Raw genomic sequence first — 16,971 nt, forward strand, 5'->3', positions numbered from 1 at the left:
TCTAGTAACCTTATTGGCTAGCTGGAAGATTTGTACCCAGAACGACTGTATATGGGGACAATTCCAGAATATATGCATCAAATCCCCCGGTATATTGCATTGCCGCCAGCAAAGTTTAGACTGGGAAGGCCACATTTTATGAAGTCTAGTTGGGGTAAGATACAATCTATTAATTAATTTTATCATCATTTCTGTGTGATTTATACATTTGGACATTCGGAACGCGTTTGTGAAAATGGCTTCCCAATCTTCACTTTCCAAATCTAGTTGAAGGTCAGATTCCCACTGCAGTTGTATTTTGGTTTTGCAATCTTAAGTTTTAAGTAATGTATTTTGAGAAATATGTAACAAAATATGATTAAACTTAAAGGTGTTTTTTTAATTTGAATCTGCATGCGGTTACTATACTGCACTTACACGTTAATGTCCCTGCTCTGCAAAGGGCCACTGGCCAGTAGACATGTGCAGCGTGACAAGTTTTATGTGATGTACAATCTTACGTCATGTAAATGCAACTCAATCATCACATTAATGTATAGTTTTTATACCTTGTTGGTAGATATTGTAAACACTATAGGATCAACAGGTGTCTTCACTACTCTCTTTGTTGAAGTTCCGCCCCCTTTCAGAAAGCTCCGCCCATTTTGAGGTCTGAAGCCTCCGCTCACATGCAGAGTGGTGGGGTGAGGAGACAGAGGTTTGCAGATTTGATTTCTATGCACTACCTTTACCTTTATGTCTAATTCTGTTAAAGGGAACATGACACAATTCTTGCCAGATCCTGAAGCTGAAACACGATGCATTAACCAGGTGGAAACAGAGTTCAGCTGTCCGTTGTTTTCCAAGGAACTAAACAGAGTTCGGATAAAGAAACATTACCCTTTTGCTTAATATGTGAGCAAAAAAAAGTTAAGAAACAGCATTTTAATGACATTCACAGTTACACACATTCCATAGAGAACATTTTTACAAGACATTTTCTCAAGGCTCAAACTACTTGCATTAGCCTTCTAATAAAGAAGGGGCTTATTTTAAAACATGGAGCAATGTTCTTAAATGTGCTATAACCAACATCAACGAATCAGAGGGGTCACCTTACAAGCAGTTTAGAAAAGCTATTGATTGGTTGCTATGGGTTACAGCACATTTTTGCACATATATTATGAAATCAACCCCAATTCACGCTTTCTGAAAATTGGAAAATTACAATCTGAAAATTTGGTATGGAACACATTGTGAAGAGCTATCATATTGTGTTTTGTATGGACAGTGCTGAAAAGAGGAAACGTCTAATAGGTTAAGTGCACAGTAAAACAATATAGCAGTAAAGTAAAAACTTCCTATATGAGGACATGGAATTGTATGAACAATGTACTTCAATTGGGAAGGTCAATCCCTCTGGGTGCAGTTTTGCTGAAAAAAACCAAAACAGGAATTTCCAGTAAATCAAGAGAAACTTTAATAGAATCAATAATTTACACTTAAAAATATTCATAATAGAAAAGCATATGCACCAGTGATGGACAAGAGAGAACCAGAGGGCCATCGATGAAGCTCAACAGGTCATGTGCTACTTACACAAACTGAACAAGAGCTGGAGCCACAGGTGAAACTCATCAATTTAATCTTAGTATTTGCCCAGAGTAGTAACCATGTGACATCTGAACTCGCAGAGATCATGCCAGTGCCAACAGTACATCAAGGTCTCCATCTTTCCTGGTAAATAGCTGCGTGATTCCTGCTATCAAGACTATGAGGTTGCCTATCACTGATATACACAAGATCTGATGTCCACAGAAGAATGAAATCAGCCAGGCTGCAGTATTCCCTTGTTATGTGTTTTAGTAGAACATACTTCCTTCTTCCTCAGACAGGAAAACCAATAAAAGTTGGTGTAATACATTACACCAGATGTGGACATGTATTCTATGACCTATCTTCAAGTGATTATCTACTTTTGAGAGAAAAAAAAATTGCTCTTACCATAAGGCTAGTTAGCAAAATGATGTGGACAAGTAAGTTTGGCCACTAGAAACCCTTCATCTCCCCCATCAATGTTGCCGCTCCTCTATTAATGGACATCAAAAGTGTGGTACGATAGCGAGCTATTGTTAACCGAGAAACAGAGAAATGCTAGGTCCAATTTCAGGTTCTTGGTAGAACGCTCCTCTCCCCCTCGTATCTTTCTCACCACACACTCATCAATACAAAAGGAGGTGCACAGTAAACCTGTTATACAGTGGAGATCTGGTAAGTCCTCATTTTGTTAATTACCCAACACTCCACAGCCAAGAGCGACTGGGAAGAGAAACAGTGCGTTCATTGTGGGGCTGGTAGCCTCTGGTAGAGTGGCATAGTGTTTTTGTGCCCTGCTATTCATAGAGCAACTAGACTCTTGCTGACTGGCCTGGGGCTGGTATTCAATATAGCAGGGGGACATCACACTCATGGGGGTATATCAGATTCTAGAAATCATTTATTTAGTACATTCTACAAAATGACAGCTGGAATCTGATTAGTTGCCTATAGGCAATTCTCCACTTTTTCAAACCCGCAGTTTAATAAAATATACCCCATGGTGTGCTTATAATAGTTAAAACCAGCTCTGGCTGTCTAGCACGTGCTGGTAGAAATTTGGGATGGGAAGAGGGTGGGACTGTTTTGCTACAGGTGGTGACTGTGCCTGAAAAGCCACTTCTCCACTGAAAATGTCCCTTTAAAAGGATTGACCTAATGCGGTAATCTCTGTCCCAAATTTGGTTTCGGAGTGTCACAAATTCAGCGCTCTATTAAATTTTAAGATAAACTATTCAAAATCTATAGCACTTAATCTTACCATTACTCCGGAGGTGAAGGACTCCAACATGACTTTGCTTTTACATGGCACCCGAAACAGGTTAAGTATCTGGGGGTCTTTATCACTAGAAATCTTTCCCAACTTTGATGTTAATTTTCAACCCATTTACAACAAGCTTCAAAAGGAACTGAGAGAATGGCGAGGAAAGAATTTCTCATGGATAGGTAGAGATAATATTGTCAAAATGAATATTTTCCTGCATGTTTTGTATCTTTTGCAAACTCTACCGATTTACATTCCTAGTAAGTGGTTCTCAAACTTGAAACGTCTGATTAGAGACTTCATATGGGGCCTAAGGAAACCTCGGTTTAAGCATGACATTTTATATAGGCGTAGGAACGTAGGTGCGCTTCAGCTCCCTCACTTCGAGACTTACTATGATGCCATCATGCTTGGCAGAATACTTGATTGGACAAGAGCGAGAGCGGACAAGCAGTGGGTGGAAATAGAAGAATGGTCTCTCACCAATCATTCTGTCATTCCTTGGCTTATGAGTTTGTCAAATATTCAGCACCCCATAATAAAACCTACTGTAGTTTGTTGGACCAAACTTCAGAAAAATAAATACATCTAATCAATTTTTACTCCCTTGACCCCACTGCTTGCCAATCAGTCCTTTCCTCCCAGAATCCAGGAAAAGCAGTTTACAAAATGGTCTCAGGCGGGGATCGTTCGCGCTGGCCAGCTCATGGGCTTATCTAGTTTGCACTCCTTTTAATATCTACAGGCCAAGTAGAGTCTACCCAGCTCGGAGCTTTGGCATAATTTACAACGTAAAGACTTTGTTCTTAAATTCAGCGGAGTTGTGCAAAGGTGCTAGAAGGGAATTGATATTATTTAAGACTATGGGGCAGATTCAATTCGGCCATGTTAGTCTTGGATTAACTTGGCGTTAGTAGTATTACCTTTAATACGGTCATTTTAACCCAGATTTATACTTGCGGCCCGAGAGGTATGGGAAAAAACCAGCGTTAAAATTACCGTACTAATGGTAATACTGCGCACTTTTACCATACTAGTGGTAATAGTGCGTAGGCCGCATTATTCCTAGAGTAACGCATCTGAATTGAATTGGCCCCTATGTGTGTTGCCCCACATGTCCTACACATGTCTTTTCCGGGATTTACAAACTCCTGATTGAAAATCGTTTCGCCTCTTTGCCGAAGTTTTCAAAAGACTGGGGAAAAGATGTAGGTAACTTGGTTCAAGAGGAACACTGGATCAATATCTTTCAGTCTACCCAAGCTAGCTCACTTAGCATTTCCGTGTTTGAGACACAATATAAGGTCCTCTCCAGATGGTATCACTGTCCTAATGCCCTCACAAAATGTACCCTGGGACCTCTAACACTTGTTGGAGATGTAATCTGGCTATTGGTACACCATTACACATATGGTGGGAATGTCCATCTTTAATGCCATTTTGGGATGGAGTCATTGCTACTTATTTAAATTATGAAATTTGCAGTACCAGAAGACCAGGTTTTTGGTTATTGGATCTGACAAAGCCGACAATTTCATTGTGTAAAAAATCCCTATTACAACATCTAAATAATGCTGCAGGCAGTGATTCCTGTACATTGGAGATCCTCCTCTCCTCCAACTCTGAAAGAATGGCTCATCCGCATTTAATTTTATAGGTATATGGATGATCTGATTCTCTGCTCTTCTGATAGGTTTAATGACTATTGTGCCACATGGTTCTACCAGCTGGAATTCCAAGAACCCGAAAACTCTTCTACTTTATCCAAATAGTCCCCTTTAGTGGAGTTTTTTTGATTTGAGTAAACACCTTTTTCCATTTGGCCCCTATCTAGTTATCATTGAAGACTGGGACACCATTCGAAAGGACCCCCCACATCTTTCTTTATATGTTTAATTTTGTTTGGTTTATTCTTTTTAAATATTCAATGTTTAGCTAACTAGGGCATTTAATCCCATGTATGTTATATTTTGTAAAATTGACTGATTTAAGGTTGAAATTTAGAAATAATTTTTATGGGATTTTGTGAGAATTATCTCTACTCAATTCTCCTTACATCCATATTGTATGACAATTTGTTTGATTGCCCTTTATTTACACATTTGTATATTTTGAATAATTTGTCTCAATAAAAAGTTATTACAAAAAAAAATAATAAAAGGATAGACCTTCAACATTTCTAGGTACACTCTGATCAATGGAATAATAGTAAAATTAAAGCTTCACATTCAATAAAGTGAGATAGGGAATAAACCACCCGGATGTCCTCTCAGTGATATTTACAGTGCGCCTTGTTGTGCGCTGGATGGACCATTGAAGCGCGATGGTGCAATTATGTTTGGCAGTGTGCATTGTATAAGTGCTCCATAGCAATCACAGCAGTAGATCTAAATAAATATACATTTTGTTTAGCAACAGGTACACATATAGCGTGTTTGCTACACAGAACTTGGTAGATTATGGTCCCACAGGAATTATTGCAGGTCATTAATGTGGAATTAGTCCTCTTTTGCTAGTAGAATTTCAATCATCTGCTTATCTGACACAGCAAGTTCCTGGCAGATCCCCATGGCTTGGCTGAGGTAGACCGCAAGGATGTGTTTGCACTGAAATAAAGAACATGAAGAAGGTAGTAATCATGGTGGAAGATGTTACAGCGTTGACATTTAGGCTTACTAACCACTTTTGGACAAACCTTATTTTTTACTTTGAACTCCGCTGCTGCTGCGCCTAAGGCAGAATAATGTGGTTGTCAGGACTGAAACCTGTGTTAGATTCAGCCAGCTAGCAAGGACAATACACTGCGAGTGCACCACCAGGATTATGTGAGGCTACTGTCTAATTAGGTGCCATCTTCATTACACACCTCCACCCCAGGCAATTTTAATTTCCTGCCAAGTCCCAACCCAGTCCTCTCACAGCTATCAAATAATACACTCTTACACTCTGGCAGCTGCGTAAAGGACATTCTTAACATGTTTTTCCCCCAGACACTTATGTTTTAAACATACAATACTTGAAATATGTTTAGGTTATATGAAGGCACTCTGAACAAGCAGGAGCACATTTCTGCTGCACATGGGTGTTAAAGCCGACGTTGCTGAAGGAATGTATCACTAAACAGACAAACGTGCAGTGTATGAAAGCTCTACTAAGGAAAAATGATCAAGCCAAACAACCCAGTGTGGTCCTGTAACAACTCAACACATAACATTTCTATCACCGTGACTGTATTTCCTGAGTAGTGTTCCTTCATGGCCTAAATACCTGTGACTAATATAGGTGCACTGGCAAACTGACAACAATGAATTATCAGGTAAGCCCTTTGCATTCCTCAGACACACCTGTGTTTCAAGGTATCAAAGGGTACAATGTTAGATGAAAGTTGACCTAAATCCTACGACAATATCAACATTTAAAGAGGAATTGCACCAAAAAAATGTACAAAAAGAAGTCCTTGGTGGAGTTCACTAAAACAAGATGAAATACAAATTCTACTTACATTCAAGTCCAGTGTTATCCTTATAATGCAGGTCCCCCCAAGGACTATACTACAATGCAGTGATCTCTCTTCTGCTACTGACTGCCTGAGTCAAACCAATGATGCCCCTCACCTGTGTACTTTCCACTGATGCATAAAAGAGGTACAGGGTTCCTCAACACCGCTGTAAGTTTGGAATACGCCCGCCCTAGTAGGTTAAGCTATTGGAGCCTTTGGATTAGTTCACCGAACAGAAATAACACAGAGCCAAAAGGTAAGTACAACTTTGTATGGACACAACTTGCTTTTTAAAATAGAACGTGCAACTTAAGCGTAGTTCAGACCATATTCAGATTAAAGTGGATCTCACAATGTGTTTTGATAAGAATATGGGAGTAAGTATACTCTGCCTCAACAGTACTTGTCTTACGTAGACAGAGCAGACTGCAGTATACGCATAAATATATGTGTAATATAAGGTCAAATCAGAACGCAACTATTAACGATATAATAATTAATATAAATCATTACTATAAATATGAAATTTCAAATATTTTTTTAGTCTTATTTTTTGTACATTCAATACATAAATCATGATGCTTTCAATGTGTACTGTACGGACAATGCATTTTTATAGTCTATCTTACTTGCATACACACGTTCTGTGCTAACTAGTGGGACACATATGTATAGTTTTTAAAACAAAGACTATGATTAGTCAGTAATCACTATCAGTCGTAGCTGGTGCAAACGAAACCAGGCGAACTCTTACGCTAGGTACACACTACAGAAATTTCCACCAACTTTTTATGCCGAGCGATTTTACATGCGATCGATGGTCCGATCGCTCGGTCCATGGACTGCCTACACACTAGCCTTGTTTAGGACGATAAAGGGAAGACTGGACGTCCCTTTAGCGACTTTTTACAGCCATGTTGCCGTGAGCAATGATTGTAATTTCGTACTCACTGTTGTAGATCGGTCGGAAGTTTATACATACTACACAGCGGAAACGAGATTGGAACGAAAATATTAAACAGTACGACCAACCAAATGAGGTGACAATCGTCCATTTGGGCAGACTTGCGACCATCGTGTCACTACACACACTGACCCGACTTTTGAACAAGCGGTCGTATGTCGGCTGATTGAGCCAATTATTGGACGAAAACCGTGTAGTGTGTACCCAGCTTTAGCATTTGCTATCAACAGCTGTCATTGAGAACTCTTACAAAGGGAAGAATACTGAAAGCAAAGTAATTATGACACTAGCAATGATTTGCTCTCACTGGTTATTTTAAAAAAATGACATTATCCAAAAAGTGTACTATAAACACGGCTGACCAAATCCCAGGCTCCAGATCACCAATGCTACCTAAAGATATCGGATAATTCCGGTCTGCCTCAGTGGGAGCACTCTTCCCTGGGTCCCTTAAATCGTGATGCTAGTTCCTAGGTTTCAATAGAAAAAAAACTACTGCCCAAAAACAAAAAATGACCCGGTTTAAAAAGAACAAAAGCAGCTATATCATATATTAGTATAAGAACATATCCCCTGCTACTTTGTAGGGCATGACAATTACCCACAAATGAAAAACCTGTCCTTAAGGTCACGGATAGAAACATGGCGACTGTCGACTAGGAAGCACGCTTTGTATCACCATATGTATTTTCTCTTACACTACGAAGCAATAAACTTTCTTAGATGAATGCTAATAAGCAAAGATTTTTGATTCCCAAACCAAAAATAAACACTGCGTGTGTGGTGTTCTAAGTACAGAAGCTGTGTACTCTCACCCATACACACCGAAAGTAGTGCATGATCCCCCTATTCTCTTCTTCGTCCACATGACCTGGTTTTCTCAGTTCCAGGGATTGTCACTGAAGAACTATAGATCAGAATAATTATATTCTAAATCCTTGCGCACCCAGATTAACAGGATTAGCAGGGATGGACTGAATAAATGTTTAATTGCATTTGGCTACCAAAACAGTGTGTAGCTTTGTACTTCTACCTAAGCCTGGACATGATCCTTTATCCCCTTTTCCATTTATTGTGTAGTAGAATAATAAAATTTATCTGAATAAGAAGTAAAAAAAAAAAGATATTCCAAAACGTAGTTAACACTGTGTAATAATATACTATTTTGGAGTATGCTGTAGAAAGACGACTCAGCAGTACTAACGTTCGTAGTTACAAATCAACGTACATGAAAGGACTAATTCTAGATGTATTTAAGCTTGAACAATAAACAAAGAATGCTTTCCTGTGGGTCCAGATGAATTTTGTTCTCAACAAAAAACAAGCCGTCTCTAATGTATAGATTTGTTTTCATCCAAGGCTCACTGAAAGCATGAACATGATTATCTTGTTTGCAGGCTCCAGACAGATGACATATTACAGATGACCACCAAAATGTTGTAGACTGACATAATGGAGCTGTTAGTCACCTGGTTACCATGACAACCACAGGCACTGAGGGCGGCCAAATTACCTTAATGAATATGTTATGTTTTGACTGCAGATCTCTTAATGTCGACATGATGGCATTAAATAACAACCAATGTTATAAGTACGAGTATTTTGATGCCAGAATCGTATACCTTACAACATTTCTGTATTGATCAGGGCTTCCAGCCTGCCTTATTTACTATACTGCATGGGCAGAAATGATTTCATTAGCTGATGACAACGACCAGGCAATCCATAAAGCACAATGATAACCCATAATATAATGCTTAGGACATAGAAGGTAAGAAAACTCATTAGGATTTATGGCCAAAGTACACAATCTAATTCATCTCTAAGTATAGCCCAGTTGATTAAATACAGGACAACTATATGATCGGAGTCTGGTTAGGGTTTTACTGATAAGCCTATATAAATTGCACTTGAGTGTTAGTAATATTAGGCCGATATATTTTCCACAAATGTGACAAATTGTAAAACTGTCAAGACAGCTAACGTAAGAAATGTATAACACACCTTTGATTTACATATAATTTCTGTAAATTTGTGCATGCAGGGTGAATTATCCATTGTGAAACACAAATAATACAGATAGATCTGTTTCATTTATCACTTTTTTAGTTGAAGTTTCTAACTCAAAGAACCAGCTACTTTAGAACCTCTATATTTCTTAGAATTCCTGTTTTTCTGGCACAATTCTTTTGTAGAGCATATATTTTGCATAAATGCGCCTGTTTATCCACTGGTCACAAAAATAGGTGAAACGCTGAATTTCACAAGCGGTCCACCAATTGTATGACCGTAAAGGTAAACTTAAAGTCATGGTTATCCTCACTTTTGGAACTGTCATCATTAATATGTTTTTGCTCTGTTTTTATTTCATGTGTCACATTTCTACATTTTAAATATTATAACTGTTTATGAGGGTGTACAATGTACTTCCCCATATAAGAGATATGTGCATAGTGGATTAGGTTTGTCTCCCTCTCTTGAGGTTCATTAGAATATCTCATCCAATGAGAAGGCTTGTTTTTTGCATATAATCAGGATAGAATGCCCCTATATGCCCAACATCCTTCCATTAGAAGGAGCACCAGGAGGTACGTTATGCTATAATGCTGCAGACCAGCATTTGTCTGTGTTTATAACCCTTTTACAATTGTTATTTTCCTACAATTTATATTCCTGATGCACAAAAATTAACAGATTCCTAAACAGAATGTTATTGCACGTGGCACACAAAGGAAGGGGCGGGCTGGGCCGCTCAGTCTGACCGCTGTTTGGGCCGGCCGCCCCCCCTCCCCCCCCTCCATGTGGATGCAATATTATCTTAATATTACCGGCGGCCGCATCACAAGACACGCGATGCGTCCGTGTCAGCGCACAGGTGTCATGTGCATCGCGCGTCATGTGATGCGGCCGCCTGTGCGCCCCCCGGGCTGAACTTTGCCAGCCCGCGCCTGCACAAAGGCAAGGAGTTAGAGACTTTTAGAACCGACCATACTTGTTATATGTTAGAGGTGTCTAAGCTTTGTTTTGTTAGAAAAAAAGGGTACCCTAACTATATGCATGTTTGTCCTCATACATTCAATAATGCACACCAGCAGTCACCTTCAATAGGGCATGCTATGACTTAATCTACCAAGATAGATCATTATATACAAACTGCTTCGAAGAAATCATGCCCGTTCCTAGAACAATTATAGAATTAAATTATTATGATGTCTTGTTGACACATAAGCGCTGAGAAAACAGGGGAAAAAAGGATAAAACTAACGTGTGCTTTATATGTGGTTAAGTAAAGCATTATTAACATATTTTACATGTGTGTTTCACGCTTTGTGGTTTTACCAATACAATCTACAACTGTACTGGTAGCACATATTAATGCTTGAGAAACAGGGCAAGCAGGGTTAAGGTATTTTTGAGGCAGCGTTAACATTTTAGCTCAATTTTTTCAGCTATTTGTAATGCGTATATTAATGTGTAAAGCGCAAAAAAAAGCAGATAGATGTGAAGAGTCCTGAAAGTTAGGCTAGGTACACACTAAAGGAAAATTGGAACGATTAGCGGTTTATCAGCGACAGGAAAAAAATTAAAAAAAGTCCCCATCAGCATGCCGATTCATGTGTACACACTATTATTATAATTATTATTTAGCGCCACTACTATACTATTACCTTCAGATCTGTGCTTTTCATCTGTCATATCCATAGGCTGAAAACTATACTTCTGACTCATGGTCAGTGAAACAGAAAACCTGTCAGGGTCCCAGAACAACTGCAGAGGCCCAGTCTGCCTATCACCGCTTCTACTAAATGTCTCGCCTCTCAGCAGACCGCCAGTGACCACTAATACGACAAAGCAAGAGCTGCTGTACATTGCTGTGTATAGGCCACTGTCAGTAAACATAACTAATTCATGATGGACTGAGGAATTGATTATTCACAGATGTAGGAATGAGCAAATTACTATTTGCATTCTATTTGCCTAGGGACTTGAAGCTCATTTTGAGGACAACAGGACGCCAGCTTGGGGCTTACAGCAGACTAATGTATTTCCCTGCAGACTCATTGCCTTCCAGTAGCTGGCACTTCGTCACCTTGCAGGGACTGGCATCTTCTTGCCTTGCAGCAGGACCTGGCAGGCCTGACATAAACTAGCTAAGATTTGCAATCCTGTGCCTTGCAGTATCGTATGCGTCCTCAGTCAGTACAAAGCAAGAGGGTTTAAAGTCCATTCATGTGACGACAGCCCGTCTGCATTCTTATTTATAGGTTATTGAGTGTTCCTCTATTACATAGGGTTTAAGTTGCCTGTCCCGTGGGCTGACTTATGTTCTAAATAATGAGAGCTTTTTTAATACTACCTCTGTGGCATAATCTCGAATGGACACAGAATTGTATGTGTAAGTATATATATATATATATATATATATATATATATATATATATATAAAGATATAAATGATAAGTAAGCAAGAGCTGGATCCGTTTCAAATCACAAAAGCGGTTTATAAAGGAGACACAGGTATGTTTCCAATAGCAGTCAAAGGTATAGTTATGATATATGTTAGTGGCAAACCGACTGTTGGTTAAGGTGAGAACCGTGCATAAGGTGATCTTAGGCCATATGCTTGATCTTATGAGGTTTGGGAGCTTAAATGAGTGATTATTTTGAGAGAAAGAAAGTGAAAAGTGGTGGAAAGGCTTCACAGACACAGTGACATTGCAGGGACTGACAGCGGGTAGTGAGGTAAAGATAACCAATGCTAGCAAAGGGAGATCTCTCCTGCATTAGATCGCTGCCACCGGGGGATTTATCCTATCTCCTGCAATAACAGGGCCGGGGACAAAGGATCTGTTTGTGCACAACCCGTTTCTGAAAAGCAGCAGCAACTGCTCGTCTGGTTTGTTCTGTCTCTTGGATGCCGCAGACACCATCCCTCGGTACATTGGGCTGTTCTTCATGCTACTCCTTGATCCCGTGACTGGGAATATGGCAGTAGCTGCACCGATTGTTAAACGCCCTAACTCTATAAATTCCTGTTCATGGCCCACTTGTGCATTATAGATATATTAGCTGCCATTACAGTGATGCTGCTAAGGATTGTGGCAAGCTCTGGAAGAGTAGCGATTGGCGAGTCCCTCTGTCAAGCCTATATTTTCTTGGAGGTTTGCTTAAGCAGTGCATCCATCCTCACTCTGTCTGCCATCAACAAAGGGCAGCACGGTGGCTCAGTGGTTAGCACTTCTGCCTCAAGCACTGGGGTCATGAGTTTGATTCACCGACCATGGCCTTATCTGTGTGCTATCAAATTGACCCTAGCCTCTATCTCTCTGTCTGTGTGTGTGTGCGTGTGTGTGTGTGTGTTAGGGAATTTAGACTGTAAGCTCCAATGGGGCAGGGACTGATGTGAGTTCTCTGTACAGCGCTGCGGAATTAGTGACGCTACATATATATATTAGCTGGTGATGATGAACATAGAATGCTATTACTGTATGATACATCCAATGAGATATGAAGTCAATATGACCTTGAGTCCTACCATTTCAATTTTGATTTTCATATGCTTTCAGGCATCCTTAACATCAACAGTGCCATTCCTGACGCTACAAGTGTACAGCTCAGAGTCTAACAGTGTCAGCATGGTGAATAAAACAAACTGCTCATTGCAGAGGAATGCAGGAGGCCGCAAAAAAGTGTTTGTGACTCATTTGTCTTAGTATATTTTGTGTTGCCTCTTATCATTCTGACAGTATATTGCAACATATTTAAAGTGGCACAAATAGCTGCTATGCAGCATGGACCAATGCCATCTTGGGCAGCAAGTGCTCGTCAGAGGTCCAACTCTATTGGTAGCCAGACCAATATTATGCATGGGAACAGATCTCACAGGGGTTCACCAGACACAGCGACAGACTACATACATGTTTGGATAGATGAGCAGTGGAAAGGCTGCACAGACACAGGCTACTAGCGCTCTCTCTGGGCAGACAGTTGTGGGTGCATAAACACTGCAGAATTGGAACAACATCGTTCCATTGTGGAACTAGATTTTCAATTCAGTTTGAAAATCTCGATCAATGGTTCCATGTGCTTTGGAACAATAATTATCGCTCCAGGGCAAACACTACTGTAATATCGAGCCAATCAGTCGTTTATCATCTGATTGGCCTGATAATCTTCTGAAAACACTGTAGTGTGTACCCAGCCTTAGAGGGAATTCTATGTATACTGTATGTCCCAGAAAGGTATACTAAAACCAGGATAATCACCCTGCATTTCATTTCAGCTTTAGCCACTAAACACTGCAGTCCATTTGAAGCCTGTACATCATCCAAAAATATGTCAATTCCCAGCAGAAGATTTAAAGCACTGCAGTATTGTATTTAAAGTAATAATCCCACATAGAACATGCATTTTTTTAAATTTAAATATCAAGTTAAAAGTACCTTTAAAAGTATGCATCTGATATTCATTTTAGCTGTTCTCTTACAAATCATTACCTCTTTTCAAAATCTCTCTGATGGGCAAACAAAAATGATTGCCAGACATAATCTGGTATAGAGACACGGGCTCACAGATCTCAGTATGTCATGTGATGGCAGAGGGGGAGAAGAATTATGTCACAGTGCAAACAGAGCTCAGAGGGGCTTTCCAAAGCCTCTCTGCTCACTACATCATGTGACTGTGGTTGCCATGGTAGTAGAGAATCATAAATCATTAATAGCAGCCTGAAGAAAAAGAACTAGGAAAATCTTCTTATAGTCTGCCACAGTGATTTACATAAAAAATGCCCACACACATGGTGTTGGGATTGCTGCTTTAAAAAATGCTTTCTGATGTTAGTTAGGGATCACACATAGTATAGAAAGCTGAGTTCTAGAAGCTATTGTAATGGTTTAATTTTGAATAGTGATAATTCAGTTATTATAGAAACAGTTAAGGTTAAGTTTACAGTGATTAGGTTGTCACTCTCATGTGCTATTGGGTAAGTTTTTCCACCTGATGTAGCTAATGTTAATTTACACTTGTCCTGCAGGCATAATACAAATCACTTACCACCATGCTTTCTTGTCGTCTGAGCACAGAGAAAGAGAAGGCAGGACAGGAACAGTAGTGACAGGCCTTATAACACGTGTAGATCTTACCAGAGCTTCCTGTCACCTAATGCAAGAGAAAAACAATAGTGGATCAGTTTATGCTCTTATATAACTGAGATCATGTTCTATTGCATCAGCCAATCGTGTATGCTGAGAGACAGAGTTTTGATTGTTGGATATTCCATACTTATTGGTCACGCAAGCTTACATATGTTGTAATCTCTCAAATACAGTGTTATATATACACAGTTACTATCCATCGTACAGATCCAGTTTTAATATATACATAGTGAATATATTCACTTGCTTCTGTACCACACCCCAAAATTGCAAGAAGTGCCACAAAACAAGCACTTATCCTAATTTCTAATACTTTGCTTGCATTTTAGTTATGCATACATTCATTCCACATATGTGACACACATAGCGGGGTGAGTGGCATCGTCAGGGTTTAATTGGTGTTTAAAGACTTGGGGAGCAAAAGAAAATTTGTTGCCTACAGTATAGGAGAGAAAGGCTACCTAAGATCTCGCTGCCAACTCTTGGTAACAGTTACTTTGTCAAAACTGTTTGAATAATAACAATGAAGTTGGAGTGATACTGTAATAGCGATCCAGAACTGAATGGACCCCATTCTTAGATGAAGATGCTATTTTGCTGAGCAGAGATGCAAACTAGAGAGCATACAAAGTAGTCATGTTATGTCACATCAAAAGGAGAAAGACTTGTGCCAACTATTTTGCTTCTTAAATTATTAACTAAAGCTGGGAACACACCAGGGGTTTTTCACCCGATTTTCGTGCCAATCACTCGATAAACGACTTAGGTCTGATCTCGCATTAGTGTGAACTCTCCCATGATCATGTTTTATCATTCAAAAGCACATTGTATTGTTTAATTTGATTTTATACTCAGACTAAAAATCTCTATAAATGATGGAACGAGGTCGGGCTAATTCTGAAGTCTGTATGCACTCACTACCAGCAGTGTGGGCAGATCTCCACTCACTACCAGCAGTGTGGGCAGATCTCCACTCACTACCAGCAGTGTGGGCAGATCTCCATAGAGTTTACAGAGCCACAATCTTTTCAGCAGATGGTTACAACAGATGAAGAGTACAGATCTGAAGGTAAATCGTGTAACCGAGTACACATTAATCAGCATGCTGATCGGGACATCGGTCGTTGGCAAAATCATTAAAGATATCGCATCGGAGAAAAATCTGTAGTGTGTACCTAGCTTAATTAAGTTCATGTTCAAGAAAGGTGTCTTGAAATCAGGACAAACATTTCGTATTTCTTTACAGTCAACCATAAAAGACAAGTCTGCCAAATGATACCACTGCACTAAAATGTTTGTGTTTTTAAAAGTCTTTGTGAGGAGTCACAATTTCATTAATTCTATATTTAGAACCCGCCATCCCCTAAAAAAGGATAAACTGGGAGAATTGTTAATCTCTACATTGTTTATTTTGGAAAGCTAGTAACCAATTGAAATAATGTTTTTTCCTCTTTGCAGGAGGAGCAAGAGATAGAGACAGCTTGCTGGTAACTTCTCTAAACTAAGTAAGTCTAGGTACACACTGAAGAATTTTCCCTCCAATGTGTTCTATACAACAGTTGTACTTACGACTGAAGGTCCGATCGATCGGACCATTCATGCGTACACACTGTACACGTTTTAAATGATTTTTATACGACCAACTGACTGGGCAGTGATTTTTGACAGGCATAATGTTGTCGCAAATCATTGCAATTCTGTACACATTGAAATGATATATAGCCTCCCTGCAGCTATATGCCAACTACATTTAAATAAAAGGGAGGAACATCACCGGGGAAAACTCCGACAAACTCAGATTCATTGAAAGGAAATACGTCATTGTCGTTCATTCTATAACACATCTTTGTGTACAGTGAACGCTCACTTGCTACTGCTCATTAACAATTGATTTAATATAATGGATACTGTTAAACTACAGCAAGCTCGTGGTCTTTGGTACTCGCAAGTACAGACCCGGAGGGAAAGAAGGAGAAAGAATCGGTCTTGTTGGTCCAGAGAGTGGTTCCAGAGTAGAGGCTAATTTATGCCCCTTCTACAGGCAATACAGGATGACAACCCTGATGACTTCAGGAATTTCCTGCAGATGAATGACTCCACATTCTAGGAGCTGCTGCAGCTTGTCAACCCCCTCATCCAGAAGAAGGACACCCATTTAAGGAGACCCATATCGGCAGTGAAGAGACTGGTTGCTACCCTGAGATTTTTGCCCACAGGAAGACACTGGCAGATCTCAAATACAGCACAGCCATTTCACCGCAAGCTCTGGGTTTGATCATATGAGGGTTCATAAAATAAATATTCTATTTTTTTTTTAAATATGAATTTATTAAAATAGAAATTATACAGATTACATGAAAACTGTGCAATGCAATAAAAACAATTAAGGGGTTCATGGTGAAAAATGTCACTACTTTCCATTGAGGATGGACCCTGTATTTTCGTGCATACTTGTGCCCATTAGTGTGGAAGTTATGTAGGGTTGTGGGGTTAAGTGATTGTCCTCCCATGTTGC

General features: G+C 39.5%; 1 protein-coding gene across 3 annotated transcripts in view; it reads right to left on the reverse strand.

The window, feature by feature from the left end:
- Positions 1-1,435: 1,435 nt before the first annotated feature.
- Positions 1,436-16,971, reverse strand: part of ZSWIM7 (zinc finger SWIM-type containing 7) — a 91,401-nt gene continuing 75,865 nt past the window's right edge. For all 3 annotated transcript variants that reach the window (XM_075196922.1, XM_075196921.1, XM_075196920.1), the window contains exons 5-6: positions 14,356-14,460; positions 1,436-5,445 (exon numbers count right to left, since the gene is read on the reverse strand). In XM_075196922.1, coding sequence (XP_075053023.1) covers positions 5,338-5,445; positions 14,356-14,460 — 213 coding nt within the window. In that variant the 3' untranslated portion in view covers positions 1,436-5,337. The remainder of the gene's footprint in view (positions 5,446-14,355; positions 14,461-16,971) is intronic.

Source organism: Mixophyes fleayi, chromosome 2, assembly GCF_038048845.1.
Source record: "Mixophyes fleayi isolate aMixFle1 chromosome 2, aMixFle1.hap1, whole genome shotgun sequence".
Classification (NCBI taxonomy): Eukaryota; Metazoa; Chordata; class Amphibia; order Anura; family Limnodynastidae; genus Mixophyes; species Mixophyes fleayi.